Source organism: Eleutherodactylus coqui, chromosome 10 (assembly GCF_035609145.1).
Source record: "Eleutherodactylus coqui strain aEleCoq1 chromosome 10, aEleCoq1.hap1, whole genome shotgun sequence".
Lineage (NCBI taxonomy): Eukaryota > Metazoa > Chordata > Amphibia > Anura > Eleutherodactylidae > Eleutherodactylus > Eleutherodactylus coqui.
In genome coordinates this window covers 59428232-59445857 of record NC_089846.1, presented here as the reverse complement: position 1 = coordinate 59445857, position 17626 = coordinate 59428232, and the positions used below count along the sequence as shown (strand labels likewise).

The window sequence follows — 17626 nt, the reverse complement described above, 5'->3', positions numbered from 1 at the left end:
TTAGACAGGATTAATAGATCTGCCCCATTGCATCTAGCATATTGGGCCTTGTTTTATCAAAACCAATAATTAAACTGTCCATGTTGCCCACAGCAACCAATCAGCTTTCATTTTTCCAATGCAGTTTAACCACATCAAATATAAGGCTATGGAATGAGCTCTACTTTTTTGTTTTCCAAGTGCCACTCGCTTATCCTGCAACTAGTGACAGGTTTCCTTTAATAAATAAAAGCTTAGCTCTGATTGGTTGTAATAAAGGACAGTCTTGCTATTAGACAAGTATCGTTTAGATTCAGTCTTTTGGACGATAGCCATCCCATGTAAAGCTTTGCACCTTAAGACCTTTACGCAGGGATCAGTAAGGCAGAACCTACAGATTTCTTTTTTTCATATCAGTTTTATTTGACATATATGACAACATATTCCACAACGCTGTAGCATATGTTAAGTCCCTTCTGCTGCTTTTGAGCCTTATGGAAATTAATATGTTGCTGTCAACTAGAGGTGGATGATAAGTGTCCAGCCTCTTCCATAGGGCAATGGTGAGAGAGGAGTAAGGGACATGCTGCATTCTGTAATGCTGAAACAACAAGCAAAAAGTATAATATAAAAACCATCAAACAAACAAGACCACAATGGAGAACTGTATTACTAATGTAAAATAGTACAGCAACAAACAAATAACTTGTGCAGTGCGAGTTGCAGATACCCAAAGGTAATCTTCATATGGACATGGAGCGGCCTGCTCATGTGCTTAAAAAACGGTTTCAAAGGTTCAAACATGTAATGTTCAAAGAGACCCACATTTTTTGCAAATATAGCCATCCTGGCTTCCATCAAAGTCATATTTGTCAAAAGGACAGTCACATAAAAGGGACTTAAAGTCACGTCCCACCACCAACTCTCTCTGCATCTTCTGGAGCACAACCAGCCTGGCACTTCAGGATAAGTTAGTCTTAAGGTCTACACGGGGGTAGATGAAGGTGTCAACAGGTCAATCCACCATCAAGGTACGCTCAGTTTTTCTATTCCATGAGTTCGTAAGTGGAAGTTGAGATATGACCACTTTGTAAAGCATTTCTTACACTCAGGACAAGTGAAGAGCTTATCTGTAGAGTGAGTCCTTTGGTGCGTCACCATGTGCGAACTCTGGGTGAAGCGTTTACCACACTTAGGGCAAGCAAATGGCTTCTCCCCAGTGTGTGTTCTGTAGTGGGTTGCCATATTTGATCTCCGACTAAATCTCTTCCCGCAGTCGGGGCAGGCATATGGCTTTTCTCCTGTGTGCGTCTTTAGATGCATTCCAAGATGAGACCTTTTGGCAAATCGTTTGTCACAGTGGTTGCAAGCGTACGGCTTATCTACTGAAGATGACTGGCCGTGGGCCATTTGGTGAATGAGGAGATTGTTCATGGTCTCAAACAACTGATTTTGTTCTTCACAAACACGGACGGGGTTATGATCGGCATACGTGGGTTCTTCATCATACATGTAATTATATTGACTGGTTTCTTCTTTGATTTGCAGGTGTTCGGTTGATGTGTAATCGGCATCACTGACATATCTACTGTAAGCAGTCCATCCTTGGTCTTCGCATTGCTCTGATGTAGATGTATACGCCAGGTTGTCCATGGTATGCCTAGGGGACGCAATAGAAAAATTTTCTCCACAGTCTTCTAGCTGAGATCCATGAAAGGATGAGGTGTTATGTTTTGCTAGGTTGCTAGAGGATGAAGACAAGGCATAGGAATCTTCTTGCAGGTCATCCTCTGAAAAGAGAGCCATAAGAATTAATATATTAGAATATTAATATATATTTTATATTACATAAAATGCATCACATATTTCTATTTTGAAAGATGGAAATTTTGGCCAATATGACCAATAAGAGACTCAATTGGTTCGTGGCCCTCCTCATACTATAAAATGCAGCTCTGCTTCTTAAGGGCCCTTTTACACAATAGTTATTTGGCATTTGACAAGTGCTGATCATTGGGATCAGTGATTGTTTGGCTGGCCATTACACAGGCAGATTCAGACGATGGAGGACGAAGAATCATTCATACAATCATTAGTCCCCCCCATTCACCTTCATTGCTGTTGGCAGCACGTCTCTTATTTAAATGGCGAGATGTGCTGTCAAAAATGTGGATTCTTCAGTCTTCACTAAAGATGCGATTAGCCAACAAACTAGCCTTTGCTCCATCATTGTTTAGATGATCACTGCTTACATGGGACAAAGATCGGATGAGTGTCCATTCACGAGCATCAGCTCATATAAAAAGGGCCCTTAGGCAGGGCTTAAACGCGCGTACCTGGCAGCATGCAGTCTCCGAATTATACGCCTGCGGCATGCAGCCAGTATCCAATGACATTGTGTACTGGCTGCGTGATGCCCATAATCATCTACTATCTTGGCATGTATGGGTGCATAATACACGCCAAAATAGAACATGCTGAGATTTTTGTTGTGCTCACAACATGACCGCCTATGGCAGATTAGTACAGCATATTACCCATGCACAGAATATGCTGTACCGACACACTCATGTGAGGCCGGTCATAGACTGAATGCTATGCACAATAAGCTTTGCGCATGTTCGAAGTGTCCCATGTGCCAGACTTAAAGGGGTTGTTAAAAAAATGGCAATAGTTACCTCTCTTCTCTCCCCAGGAAACATTGGAGCAGCTCTGGTAACGATCCCAATTTTAGCACAGACCGAAAGTAAAACTTGGGCAACCCCTCTGTGTCTATGCCAGCTATGAGACAGCTAGACTTCAGCTATGATTTACGCCAGTTTCTGGAGCAAAATTTTAGTAAGTCTAATGGGCCTGTGTGACCATGCCCTACTTACTTTCAGAAAAGTGCCGAGTGGGGCACAAATTCGTACGTTTTGGACAAACATAATGTGTGCCAGAATTTATGACTTACTTGCACTAAACTGGTGCAAATGCCTTGATGAATTCTTGCCAATGTCGACAACAGACACTATACTGGATATCAGAACTCTAAACACTAAAAGGCCTTTTACATGGGCAGATAATTGGCTGAAAGACCGTGCCAAATGGGACAAAGTCTTCCTGTGAAACTAGAGGGTGTGTGCAAACTGTATGGAGCCTGAGCCATCATATTAATAATCCCTATGCAGCTTAAGTAAAAGGCCCTTTAAAGTAGCACTAACTGACTTAAATCGATCGATATTCAAGGAGAAATCAAGGATAGAATGATTAAAAACTACAAACAATATAAAGCAGAAGTAAAGAAAAGAACATTTGGTAACTACTACATACTTTTTTTTGTTTAAATCAAGCACCTAGAAGTTGTCGTGTTACTGCAAAACTCGGCATGCAGTTCCATCTCAGGCATATATGTCAAGGATTAGAGTTGTGGTGTGATTAGATGAACAGTCTTGTCACCTGAGACCCTACAATTAGTCCAACCCTTGGTCTATAAAAAAAACTTCCACAGGCTCCTTGTGTGTAGTGACCTCTTTTTCCCACTTGTGTGGAACTTGTTGACCACTAGATGCCTCTACGACGCAGAGAAGAGATTTCACCCAGTCAACAGAATTTGAGAGGGTCGCATTATAAGAATGCGAGAAGCTGGATGCTCATATTCACGAACTGCCCGCCAGCTGGGTCGTTATGACCAGACTGTTAGCAGGGGTTGGGATCAGTGGATGTGTGAAGGCACACAAAGCGACCAGACTCAGGATGCGCTCGACAAACTGTTTCGTGGTCCCCTATCGAGAGACAAGTAGCACCATTGTTACAGGCCCTTGTGTCTGTAGGAACCATTTCCAGGCACTTGGCTGAAGGACATTTGGCTTCACGGTGCCCAATAAGAGTACGGCGTTTGACAGCCATCGCCTCAGTTTGCAGAGGTGTCATGAATGACGAAACTGGACTGCTGCGGAGTGGAACCAGGTTGTCTTCAGAAACAAACCAAAGGTTTAGTTTGGGCACTAATGACAAATGTGTTCATGTCTGGAGACCAAGGGGTGAGCGCCACAATCCTGCCTTTGCTGTGGACACTGCCCCCCACTGCTGGTGCGATGGTCTGTGGTGGGACCATCTCATACGACAGTCGATTCCCCTTGTAGTGGTACGAGGAACAATGACAGCCACATGTGTTCCTCAGATGGCGGCTTCCAAGAGGCGCCCAGTGGGATAATGCTCGGCCGTACACAGCAAGGGGGTCACAGGAACGTTTCCACAACATTGTTACACTTCTGTAGCCTATCTGGTTCCCAGATTTATCATCAAAAGAACATGTATGGGACAATCTTAGATGCCTACTTTGACTACCTATGAGTTTGCACAATCTAAAAGCGGTTACAGCAAATGTGGAGCGATACTCTACAAGATACCATACAAAACCTGTATGCCTCCATGCCTGCCCATACCACATCGTATATCCAAGCCAGAGGTGGTACAACAGGGTACTGGAGCCTCCATGCCAGCGCATATCACATTGTACATTCAAGCTAGAGGTGGTATAACAGGGTACTAGAGCCTCCATGCCCACCAGTATCACATCTTGTATCCAAGCTAGAGGCAGCACAGCAGGGTACTAGAGCCTCCCTTCAAGAGGTCAGTTTCCCACAAATGAATCTTTTGCTCTGAAACTGTAATCACTTACTTAATATCAACGTTACAATCATATATGTAAAGTTTCATTAGATTCCGACAACTCCTTCTCAGTGCTTGATTTTTCCTTTTACAATGAGTGTATTTACATAGTAAACTAGTCTGGAGAATCACTCTAAGATGGCTTAAATTATAAGAAGGACAGAGTATAAATGAGTGTTTTATGTAGATCTTTCCATAGGCTTTATGTGGAATATTATAATGCCTGACACACCAATATATTCTAATTACTCACCTGCACAGGTGGCCTCATGGACAACAGAGGTTTCCCAAGAGTTCAACACATAGGTCTCCTCTACTGCTTGACTAAGTGATACTGAGTCTGTGCCGAATTCACCTGTAAAAACCAACAAACACCGTGATGGGCCATCAGTCTGTAAAATAACATTTTTCCTTGGGCCAGTGTAATATCACAGATTACTGGTATGAAAATACAAAAATCACTCGCCTGCGTAAGTGCTGGTTGACAGATCCACCACTTCGGTCTCGGTTTGGCTTTGGCTACCATCGTCCTCCTCCTCAGTGACCAAAACGGTGTTTATATCTTCAGTGCAAATCTCTGATATGTGAAACAGAATTTTTTTTTACATTTATCACATAGAAACCTATACAAGGTTTTAGAAGTCCAAATCTGACCAATTCCTACCGGGTTCTTCTAGGACAGGACTGCAGGATCTCTGATGATTTTCCATGACCACCTTCTGGTAAAGGTCTCTGTGCTCCTCTATATAGTCCCACTCCTCCATGGTGAAATAGACTGAGACGTCACCACATTTTATAGGTACCTGGGACTAAAAACAATCATGGTTCAAAATGACGTCCCCCTCCCAGTCTGTTTGTGCAAAATACTGCAATAGTTCCACTGTCAGCATATCTGGGAAACCAGCATTAATGGGATGCATTTAATGTTCCCTTTGTAGGTAGTGAGCAGGACAGTTAAGGACTGGGTGTTGTGGTCTCCAAGCTAAACAGTCAAAAATGTCACCAGATATGTACTGCTGTCTAGTACTTAACCCCTTTAACCCTTTCCAATCCACTGTCTGACATCTGAAGACATTCTGATTGAAGGCTGTACAGCTCCGATGTCAGAAGACGTCCGGCAGGGTATTCTTACTGTATATTACTGGCCGCTCAGTTGTTGGGGGCCTCTCCAGCAGGTCCCATTCCACAGTACTGGCTCTAGCCAGCAGAAGGCGCAGTTGTATAATGGCAGAAAGAGAAAACTCCCTAGAAAACCCTGAATCTAAAATTGGATTGCAAAGGGTTAATAACTAGGCCCTTTTGTCCCCCCCCCCCCCCCTTTAAAAGAAAAAAAAAATCGTAACTCCTTTATCGATCCATCAATGTAGCTGTACGAGGGCTTGTTTTTTGCGGAACGAGTTGTATTTTTTAATGGTACTATTTAATGTACCGAAAAACTTTTTTTAAAAGGTTTAAGTGGAGTGAAATGGAAAAAAAGCTAAATTCGGCCATCTTTCGGTACGTCTTGTTTATACAGCGCACAAAATGCAACAAAAATGACATGATAACTTTATTCTATGTGTCAGTAGAATTACGATACCAAACAGTTTTTTTTGCTGTTGTAATATTTGTATTTTTTTTTCAAAGGTATTTAATTTTTTAAATTATTTTCTGCGGTCATCTTCTGCACACAATAGCCTTTTTATTTCTGCCGACATAGTTGTGCGAGGGCTCATTTTCTACGGGACATCCTGTAGTTTGCATACTATTTTGAAATGCATGCAACTTTTTGATCGCTTTTTTAATTGCATTTTTTCTTGGAGACAGGGTGACCAAAAAGCGCATTTCTGGTGTGCTTTTTTTTTTTTCTGACAAGGAGCATCGTGTGGTATAAATAATGAATTTCTTTGATAGATCAGACTTTTACAGACACAGTGATACCATATATGTATTTTTGTTTTATTATTTAGATGCTTTTATTCTAAATATGGCAAAAAGGTTTTTGTTTTTTTAACTTTTATTACTTTTTTTTAATTAGTAAAAAACTTTTTTTGATCTTATTTTGACTTGCGAGACTTTGATCATTCCTGCAGTATGATGTACTGCCATAGCATTACTTCATATTGCGATCAAGCAGGCGGTCTATCAAGCCACCTCACCCAGGCATGGCTTGATAGGCATACTGCCAAGACAGCCCTGGAGCCTTTCAGAAGGCCCTCGACTGCCATGAGACCCACATGACTCCTTGCAATCTCATCGCACATCGTTCCAGGGATTTAAATCCCAATGTCATAGTTGACACACGACTGGGTGTCGGACGTAAAAACACTATAGGCTCGTCACTAAAGGGTTGAAATGGATTAGTAGCATCTGCCAGGTAAACCCTGCTGTACAGCGTGCAGGTAAATAGTCCTGCACAGCATCCAAACAAACATTTATCTGGATGCTGAATGCAATGAAATCAATATTTCTGGACTTTCTAACAAAAGGGAAGCTTTAGACTCTGCCGTGGCCTGTGAAGATTTAGGGGTTAATGGTAACTAGCTAGTTAAAAGGGGTATTCCCAAGATGGACGTTTATCACCTATCCCAAGAATGGTGGTCCCATGCCCCCCCCCCATTTTCCTCAGTGCAGGCTTACTCCCCCTCCACCCCACCCGTAGTGACGTGAAGATTCAATGGAGTGTCCGCCAAGAATGTGCGGTTCACTCCGGTCATTGCAATGTGGTTGACAGAAATAGCCGAGTACAAGCGCCTTATCACCTCTATCAATCCCCCCCCCCCCCCCCCCAAGATGAATTCAGCAGCACCGTGCATGTTCGGCTGCCGCTCTGTTCAGGCACCTGCACCCCCAGCAGTGAGGAGGAGAGGGGGACAATGGACCCCCCGTGCTCAAGTTTGGTGGAGGTCTCTCTGGCCTGCGAATAGGTGATAAAAGTCAATCCTGGGAATACCCCTTCAGAGGGGATCGTCCAGTCAGCTAAAATAAAGATGGGTTTATGAACCATTCATTTCAATGGGGCTTCTCAGACAAGCGTTAAAACGCAGCATTTTTCAAGCGCCGTCTGTTCTATTTTCATGCGTTTCTGCGATTTAAAACGCGATGCTTTGCCTATTGAAATGAATGAGGAGAGGTAGAATATGGTTACTGCGTTTTTTCAGTTCTGGCATTATCAGCTTGTGTCGCTGCATTTATAACTGTGCTGAAAACGCAGTTAAACGCTGTAAAAAAAAAATTAAAAAAATACATCAATGGAGTAGTCGCTGCATTAAAAAAAAAAACCTCTGTGTTTTCTCAAGTGCCTATGTGATAGTGGCCCAAACATTCATCTAACTGTAAGTGTATCACTTATGGCCCAGACACACACGCATCTATATTTGTAGCTGTCCTAACAACCACTTTAAGGGGGTTGTCCAACTTCTAGCTGTTTTGCTGCAAGGAGCAGACAATTCTGTACATTGCGCGGTGGCCAAAGCTGCTACTACAAGCTGAGTCCTATTGATTGGGACTCAGCCTGCAGTACCAATCTGGACCACTGCACAATCTATGATGCCATCTACTTCCTTCAGCAAAACAGCTAGAAGTGGGACAACCCCTTTAATACTCTACTGGTGGTCTAGGGTAGGAAAGGGTTTAATGTAGCATCCTTTGCGTTTATAGAAGTTAATTATCATGGACAGTGGCTGTATTTTGTCCAATATAACAGTGGGTACTGCAGCCTTCTTACATATTTCCAGGTTGCCACTTGTCCAGTAGTCAGTATAACACATCAGTACTCACCTCCCCATTTTGTATATCGCTCGGTGGAGTCAGATTTTTTTTTACCATCACATATTCCTACAAAGTAAAAAGTGGATATGTTTTAGTATTATTCTGATGATCAAGTGATCGCACACTTAGCCTCATGCATGTAAACTAGAACAGACAATTCTTGGGGGCATTACCCACAGTGACCAATCTGATCTGCTATTTTCAAACCGTCTTGGGGGGGGGGGGGGGGAGAAGCAAATAATAAATAAAAATTTTTATATAGTCAGAATTCTGATTCCAGTCCTGGCCTGCACGGATTTTCATACATGAAGCTCATATAGTGGATTGGAGTACATACAGCAAATTACAAGTGTATATCCACGAGTGTAGAGATCGAAAACATCTCCAGTAACGTCAGATGCAGTCATTTGCAGCCTTTCATGTAACTTTATGTCAGATCATAACAGCCGATTGCTAGCACAGAAATAAATTGTTTAGGGACGGGTTCACATCTGCGTCAGAACCTCCAGTCAGTCAGAGGTTCCGTCACAGATCTGGCTGCAAATACCAAAAGAAAAAGCGCTGCATTCAGCGATTTTTCTTCTGCCCCAAAACCGGGCAGCTGTGTGAAAAGTGGGCGTACCCCAGTATAGTCAATGGGGTCCCGCCAGTGCTGTTTGTTTCTGTGCAGAGACAGAATTGTTTGGCCACGGGGATTCCCCTTTCCTGCTTTCGGAATGGAGCAAGGAAGTGGAATCCCCAGTGCAGATGCGAAACCACCCTATCATCATCATACCAGCACTAAGACCCCCTGTCCACAGGTGATGCAGTATCCCGGGAGCAGGAGCCGCAGACAAATCTCCGCCGGTCAGCCTATCTGACAGATAGGCTGACCGCAGAGAATCGTGGCAATGATTCTCCACTCATGGACAGCTTCAGACGGCGTGATTCGCCGGCGATTTACCACCGGTGAAATCACGTCCATGGACAGGGGGCCTAATTCTACCCGTGTAATCATCATGTCAACCTAAGGCCCTGCTCAAACAATTTACAACAGAGATAATGCATCAGTTCATGAGTTGCATTTTAAACACCACCGATGAGAAGATCTATGCAGAAATCCATGATGGAGGCACCAATGTGAAAAGATTATAACTGGGCACAAGCAAATATGGAAGAATGGGTCTTAGTTATCAAAACTGTGAAACTGGTTGAGTCCACACTCAGCTGAAGGGTTAGTGACGCCAGCACCAGAGAGGAAGCATCCATCCCCAATACCGGAAAAAGGGTATGCTATCAAAAATATGTAGATTTGCTCAGAGGGGTCATTTGCTTCACAAGGTTGGAGGACGACCCTAAAGAGTCATGCACAGGTCATATTATGGATCCATAATACAGCGCTACGAGTCATCTGCTGGGATGTTGGAGGGTCTAGGAACAGACTATAACACTCAGCAGCACCCACCTCTCCGGTCAGCAAGGAGATGATTTCCATGGCCAGTTTTAAAAGTCTTTTATTCATTAAATTCTCATTCTTGTTTTCAGCGAAATCTAAAGAAAAAGATTGAATAGAAACAATTTAAACCGGTTTGTGGCCCAACAATAAGACTGCTGCGCACGGCCATCCTTCTTACCACAGTGCGGATCTGTGCCGACCGATTTATCCACCATAGGTTTACCAGTCAACATTAAATCAGGTTTCAGGTCTCCAGACTCCGATAGCTCTCGGTTTCCTTTGATCAGACCTTTGCAGGTTGGTCCCATTTGTGGGGAAAAGACTTGTGCAAAAGACTGGGGAAGGGAGGAGATGACATTAGAAAGGTTTTCCCTTTGTACTTTGGTGCAGGATGGAGTCTTGGAGTCATCTTGTATCTCGGAGACGTTTGGCACATCTTGGAATACAGTAGGGACGGCGTCCGGTTTCAGAACCATTGTTGTGCCGTTGAACATGTAACACTTTGGAGAGAAATGCTTGGAACAGATGTGATGACCCCCAGTTCTGTTGGACTGTAGAAGATTCTGCGCTGACGTATCTATGTCGCTGAGGGCGTTACCCGTCTGCTGGAGCCATAGTTTAGTCAACTGGGTGGAGCTTGGAAAGCTATGAAATGTGACGCTACTGTCACACGTAGAATCACTGTGGCAGTTCTTCACAATACACTTTGTCATGGTGTTTGCCCTGGAGAGAAGATTGACCATAATTATGATGGCAGACTTTCTGAAGTAATATGCATAAGTCAAAAGTAGAACAACTGCAATGGTTAATGAAGTGCCACAACAGCATAGGAGCTGCCGATGGGGGCCAAAAGATGAGATCCCAAAATTATAGGTCCCGTGTCCTCCCTCTGCATGACACTGCGGGCTTACTACACCCCCTGCAGTAAGGAGGAGACTGGATAAAGGCCTGGTCGCTGCTTCTCCATTCATTTTCAGTGGGACTGCTGGAAATAGCCAAGCGGGAAGCACTTGGGCATTACTTTCAGCCCTACTGAAATAAATGGAGTGGTGGCCACGAACACTGTGGCAGGTGAAGCAACCCCTGCAGTGATAGGCAGAGGATCGGTAGTGGTCTTAAAAGTCAAACCCCAACTGATCAGCAAGTTATCCCCTATTCTGTGGATAGGGGGATAACTCGTGATCCTGGCACAACCTCTCTAAGGGCTTATTCACATGTCCGGATATCAGTCGGGTTTTCACACCCAGTCAATATACAGCTTCCCTTTCTGCAGGGGGAGGAGGCGGGCCAGGAGCAGTGCTCTGAGCTTCCACCCCTTCTCTGCTAAGTGCAATAGGAGGGGTGGGATGGGGCTGAACTTAGCTCCGCCCAGTCCCGCCTCTCCAATTGCAAACAGTAGAGAGGGGAGGAGAGGGGGTGGGAGCTCAGAGCACTGCTCCTCGTCCAGTCCTCCTCCTCCCCCTGCGGAAAGGGACGCCGTATATCGGCCGGGCGTGAAAACCTGGCTGATATACGGACATCTGAATACACCCTAAGCCTATAAACTATATCTCACAAGTCCCTTTAAAAATACAAAGGCCATAATCATAGTTCCCCACCGCCAGCATAGGTTTACATACTGTAGCGGGGACCTGTCCGCATCCACTGCAGCCAATGACTGGCCTTAACAATCTTGAGCCATATACCGCCGAGGCCAGTGATTGGCTGCAAGGGTCAGATGTGTATATAAACCAACACTGCGGACACCAAGTAAGCAAAGACCTGAGGGGCAGTGATAATAGACTGCTTATTTTGAAACATTTCCTGCCTCTGTCCAATTTTTTTCAAGAAGGGCCTGTTCACATCTCTGTTTATAGCCTCCACCGCGGATCTGGCAGACAAACTAGCGCAGCATGCTGGCCATAGGTTTTTTTCTAGGTGCAAAAATAAACCACCAGTTAAAATGCTACAAAAGACAACATGTGTGAAACAACCCGCAGTGCGGCTTCACACCGGCGTATTGGCGCACACGTGCTCAATATGCAGAGAGTAGAACCCATTGATTTCATCAAGTTCGTTCACATGCGCAGTCACAAACAAAAAAAAACGCAGTCCCCATAGATATTAATGGTGGATGCGCAAAATACACTAAAAGACGCATTAAACAGTGCAAAACTACGCAAAAGAACACATCTGGAACTCAGACTAATTAGCTAATTCCCCCCCCCCCATACATAAATGCACACGCCTTGTGCGTGAAAAAAAAAAGGTTATTCTGTAAAAGTTGCTAAGCTCATGCACACGCAAATACGCATACGTTCATATGAAGGGGCCTGAGAAAAATCAGGGAATAGAAATCAATAAAAAATAAAATAAATCCCATTTCTTCCTGCGATTTGTGGGCGTCAGCGCTGCTTTTTCTCACAAGAATATCGCTGCCGCTTGCAATTTTCTCACGCGAAAGAGAACAGGAGTTTCTAATGCTGAAAAGGGATTGCGCGAAAATCACAAGTTCAAGGCAGGCGACATAGGGAACATGAGATTAACAAAAAAGCAAAACACAGAAAGATGGCCGAGGTTTGGTACCGCGTCCAGAGCAAAATGTGACGGCTCCCAGCAACAACGCAGAAACATAGGACACGCCGCCATTTTATTTTCATGCAGCATCGAATGAGTGAAAAGATCACAAATGTGAAGGAAACCACCGAAAAGGATGGGTTTCATAATTCAGCGTTTTCACGCACTCTCGCATCACGCGATTTTGTCGTTAATGTCAGACCGGCCTGAGGGTCGCCGGCGGCGCACTACTGGAGCGCACCAAGTTAGTGACAGCGGGACGGAGTTCTGCTCAACGCAGAAACAAGTCGCTTTTTTCTTTGTTTCAGTTTCTCTCTTCCAAAAACGGCGCAGAGGGACGGAGACGCTGAAGGGAGCGCGAGCGCCGGTGTGATCGCAGCCGACACGAACCTACGATTATAAATAATCACTTCCTATAGAATTGGGGTTTATTTGTGCCATAAAAACAAGTTGCAATGTCTGTAACTTCAACTCTGCTGCCTACATACAACATGGCTGCTGCTCTTACTCCGGCTTGTCCAAAGTAACAACACCCCTGCTGTGCTGTGGTTACACTTCCCCCCGCGTGACACATTCCGTCCACATTCACCCCAACATACAATCCATTGCCTACCTTTTTGTAATCAAGGATTGAGGCTGTGAGGTGGGCGGAGGGATACGTGCTGCGAGGCGGAGGGATATTATACTCTGTGCAGGTTCATTGGTTAACCTCCAGGCGACAGCACAGGGCGGAGAATAGAGGCTTCTGGGATATGTAGTTTATGTTGCTTTTGGACTCTACGTACGCTCATGGTGGGAGGACTACAATTCACATAATGCCATTGGGTTGGTGAGACAACACTTCTACCAATGAAACTTTTCTGGTGCTGTTAAATAACACTTCCTGTGATGATGGGGCTGGTGGGGCTTCTACACAGATGTCTTATCTACAGCGATGATATGATAAGCCCCTACACCACTGCAAAGCATTATACTTGCGGTAGTGTGCGTGGTTGGCGTTTAACAGGGAATGCTGGGACTTGTAGTTCTGGACAGCTGTAAAGCTAGGTGTGACAACAACCAGGGTTTTACAATGGAATTGCTCTAGGCTGTTAAAAACTGTCTTAATCCATTCTTATTGAAACCCCTTTCGTTTTGTTTTTCTTCATTTTTGTGCTCTTTCCAACTTTTAAAAAATTATAACTTTCTTTCAATTTTTCCAGTGACATTATTACATGAGGGCTTGTTTTTTGTGGGCTGCGTTGTATTTTTTTAGTGGTACTATTTAATGTATTGGAAATCTTTTTTTTCACGTACAAATGTGGTGATACCCTGGGTTCACACAGGGCGGATTTACTGCTTATTTGTCGCGGATTGCTGTTGCATATCCGCATTGCGGCCATTCCGTTGCGTTTGCAGTGTAATGCAGTGCAAATGTGTTTGGCCAAAATGCCGTTCTCACAGGGCGTAAAATTTTCCGCAGAGCCGCAGTGTGGATAAGCAACTGCGTCGCGGTTTTGAAAGATGCAGCATGTGCATTCTCTCGACCTTTCCGCAGTGCTTTTTTTTTTTTTTTCCATAGGCCCCCATGAACGCAGCTAAAACCGCTATGAAATCCGCAATTGCTTTTTTTTTTTTTTTTGTCGCGGTTTTTCAAAGCGGTTCCGCAGCAGAATGTTCGCATGAAAAAAGAGAGGCAATAAAGTTTGTTCACAGGAAGTGGTACAGTGGCCATTTTAGGCGCTTGGCGCCATTTCAGCCTGGGACATCGTGCAGAGAGGAAGCAGGGAGCAGCAGCTCCTCCAGCAGCAGCAGCACCAGAACCAACAGCGGCACCAGAACCCCCCCATTGGCAGCACCAGGAACACCACCACCACCGGTAGGGACACCATCGACGCCCAGGGGAAAATACTGGGTCAGAGCCGGCCACATCCCCACCCCGCCAGTGGCGGGAAAACCATCGCCTGCATCGGCGGCACCACAACTCCAAGCAGCACCACAACCCCCAGCGGAACAATTTGCTTGCCCACCGCCACTACCACCACCGGCAGCGGCACTACAACCCCCAGCGGGACTATGCCCAGTGGTGGAAAAACCGGCAGCACCACAACTCCCAGCAGCACCACAACCTACAGTGGAACAATTTGCTTGCCCACCGCCACTACCACCACCGGCAGCGGCACTACAACCCCCAGCGGGACTACGCCCAGTGGCGGGAAAACCACCGCCAGCAGCGGTGGAAGCACAACCCCCAGCGGGTCCACCACAACCCCCAGCAGAACAATTTGCCCACCGCCACTACCACCACCGACAGCGGCACTACAACCCCCAGCGGGACTACGCCCAGTGGCGGGAAAACCACTGCCAGCAGCGGCGGCACCTCAACCCCCAGCGGAACAACTCGCTTGCCCAGCGGCAGTACAACCCCCAGCGGGACTATGGCCAGTGGCGGGAAAACCACCGACAGTAGTGGTGGCACTACAACCCCCAGCGGGTCCACCACAACCCCCAGCAGAACAATTTGCTTGCCCACCGTCCCTACCACCACCGACAGCGGGACCACGCCCAGTGGCGGCACCAGAACCCCCAGCAGCACCACAACCCCGAGCGTGTTCGGAACCAACAGCTGGCCCACCACCGCCAGCAGCGGCAGCACAACCACTAGCGGCACCACATCCCGCAAAGGGACTGGTAGCTGGCCCACCACCGGCAGTGGCACCACCCACAGCGGAACCACCAGCTGGCCCACCACCGCTACCGCCAGCGTCACCAACGTCGGCAGCGGCGCCACCACAAGCCGCAACAGCAGCTTGCCTACCACCACCGACAGCAGGGCTAGCACCACAACCACCAGCAGCTTGCCCACCGGCAGCGGCATAACAACACCCAGCGGGACCACCAGCTGGACCACCGCTACCACCACCGGCAGCTGAACCACCAGCAGCGGCACAATCTTCCACCTCGGCCAAATAAGGTAACGCACCACATCCCCAATCTTCGTTGTGCGCGGCAAGCGCTCTGCTCCACCCAGGCTTTTTGTGAGCCCTACGTGCAGCATCGCGCTCATAGCTTGCTCCTTTTTTTTTTTTTTTTTTTGTATCAATACCCCGTGTAGTTGCTAATTTCCTCCCTTGCACTGCTCCCCTGTTGCATGGCCTTCCTTTGCACGGACGAGGCCCCCGTTTAGTCGCACTATTTCCGGTTTGGCATTGCTCCCCGTGTCGCATTGATGACGCTGCCAACATTTTTAGCACTTTGGCTTTTATTAAATTGCTCACCCTTTGGCATGGCACTCGTTTGCATGTGAGCGTCGTCGTTCTTTTTGGCGACTTCCTATTGCGCGCTAGTGCCCCATTAGCATGTCGTGTATCCGCTGAAATTGAATTATTTTCTGATTTTTCACAGCAGGACATACACTATCTCCAGCCGGCAAGTCTATTCCAATCGGACAGTCATCCCTCTTTCCGTGCTATGGCGTGGTACCAAAGGATGGGGATCAACGTCGGCAGGATGATACTCTTGGTGAGTAAATTGTCTGCTGCCACTGGGAATGCAATCTAACTTGTTGTTTTGACTCTTCCTTGTAGGTTGAAAGCAAGCCTCATAGCCGGGCTACAGCGACCGGGACATAAAGGCGGACGCCTGGATTGCGGTCTGTTCAGGAATGTATCCCGATTGGGACTCTGCAAGTGCTGCCCTGCAAAGTGAGATCCGTAAGTTGACCCGGCTAGTCGTCACGTTTTCGGTGCCATTTCTTTGATGTACTTACGCTGTCCTGTATTTAACCACACTCTTTATTGCAGCGGTAGGTGGATTACATTGTTTTGCAGACGTCTTTGAAAACGCATCTTTTATTTTGCAGTTAAAGACGTCAAGAATCGGTGGTGGTCTGTACGGGACTGTTTCAAAAAACACGAAAAGGACTGTGAAAAAAGCGGGCCGGGCGTTAACATAGCCGCTGAAATAGGATTGCATAATAAGCGCAGTCCTATACGGACGTCCATGGTGTGCATTCACAAAATACAAGACAGAATTAAGTGATTGGAATAACAAATGTTACTTACCGAAGGGTGATGAGCAGCCTTTCTTCTGCAGTGATCGCCTTCCTCATCCGCGTATCTTGGAAGGTGAGGTCCGGGCGCACCAGCTCCAGAAGGCGCTCAAAGGCCTCCATGGGCAGGCGACAAAAAGATACGAACTTCTCAGGATGGCTGCAGAGAGAGAGAGAAAGAGAGCGAGCAAAATTAAATAACTATTCTCTGTAAAAACATCAAACCAATTCACGTGCAATACTGGGATTACTTTTTTAAATCCTGGAAGAGACTAGCAAAATGACCCTTGGTCCCACTTTCCATGAGCAACGGGTGGTCCCAGAAAAACGACGGTGGCGTCGTGAAACACGATCGGTCTGTAGTAGAAAATTGGCAATAATTATTAAAAGACATGGCCTCAATCACGCCTTAGTGCACACTGTTTCAACAAACACTTTCAACAACAATGTAAGGAGAAATTGCTCACCTTTTTTTATTTTTATTTTTCTGCCTGCATCAACACAACAAGCAGGAGGAATTTGCGCCGGTAAGCACGGCGGAGCCTCAGTCGACGTGCTTCCATGCTGCTGGTGATAGACAAAACGGCCACGGATCCTCCCTTCCCTGTGCTGAAATGGGCAGGGACAATGACATCACAGGAAACAGGTTTTTGTTTTTTTTCCCCCAAGGCTAGAATCTGCACCTAAAATACGCACGCCAATCCGCACCTAAAACTGCGACAACATGAAAATTCCGCTGATGTAGATCCGCTGAGAAATACGCAGTGAAAACCGCAGTTCACGTTTCACTTTTGGTGCGGATTTGCCGCTGATGCGGCTAGGTTGCGGCAAATCCGCAGCGGAAAAACCGCAATATTTCCGCGGTAATTCCGCCCTGTGTGAACCCACCCTTATGTTTTTTTTGTTTTGATGTTTTTATTACAAATATGAGAAAATATTTTAAACTTGCATATTTTTTAAAATAATTTTAAAAACTTTATTTAACTTACACTTGTGATCATTTGATCGCTAAAATTATCTTTACAAGGGGCGATTTTTGCTGGAAATAGCGAATCTGGGCGATGATCTGCCCGTGTACACGCTGACATCGCTCACTTGTCAGAGTCGCTTGGTTTTTAGCAAGAGCTCAGCCTTTCAGCGACTGTTTATTTATGCTTTATTTACACGGCCGGCTAATATACGCTACCATCTGATGCATTGGATTCCAATGCATCAGATCAGAC

General features: G+C 45.8%; 2 protein-coding genes across 2 annotated transcripts; one reads left to right on the top strand and one right to left on the bottom strand.

The window, feature by feature from the left end:
• Positions 1–285: 285 nt before the first annotated feature.
• LOC136580498 (zinc finger protein 436-like) lies at positions 286–13068 on the bottom strand. Its single transcript, XM_066581101.1, has 8 exons — positions 12987–13068; positions 9996–10540; positions 9827–9912; positions 8392–8448; positions 5297–5441; positions 5099–5209; positions 4886–4987; positions 286–1769 (listed from the first exon to the last, which is right to left on the bottom strand). Exons 2-8 carry the CDS (start codon positions 10528–10530, stop codon positions 1006–1008), a joined length of 1800 nt encoding a protein of 599 aa, XP_066437198.1. The 5' UTR covers positions 10531–10540; positions 12987–13068; the 3' UTR covers positions 286–1005.
• A 733-nt stretch (positions 13069–13801) lies between these two features.
• LOC136581067 (uncharacterized) lies at positions 13802–17393 on the top strand. Its single transcript, XM_066582059.1, has 4 exons — positions 13802–13819; positions 14236–15326; positions 15758–16065; positions 16215–17393. Exons 1-2 carry the CDS (start codon positions 13802–13804, stop codon positions 15283–15285), a joined length of 1068 nt encoding a protein of 355 aa, XP_066438156.1. The 3' UTR covers positions 15286–15326; positions 15758–16065; positions 16215–17393.
• Positions 17394–17626: the final 233 nt, after the last annotated feature.

Coding starts and splice junctions, on each gene's coding strand:
- LOC136580498 (XM_066581101.1), bottom strand. CDS start 10,530: ATGACAAAGTGTATTGTGAAGAACTGCCACAGTGATTCTACGTGTGAC. Junction 5,210..5,296: donor TCCTGTCCTAGAAGAACCCG/GTAGGAATTGGT, acceptor TTCACATATCAG/AGATTTGCACTGAAGATATA. Junction 1,770..4,885: donor CCATGAGGCCACCTGTGCAG/GTGAGTAATTAG, acceptor CTCTCTTTTCAG/AGGATGACCTGCAAGAAGAT.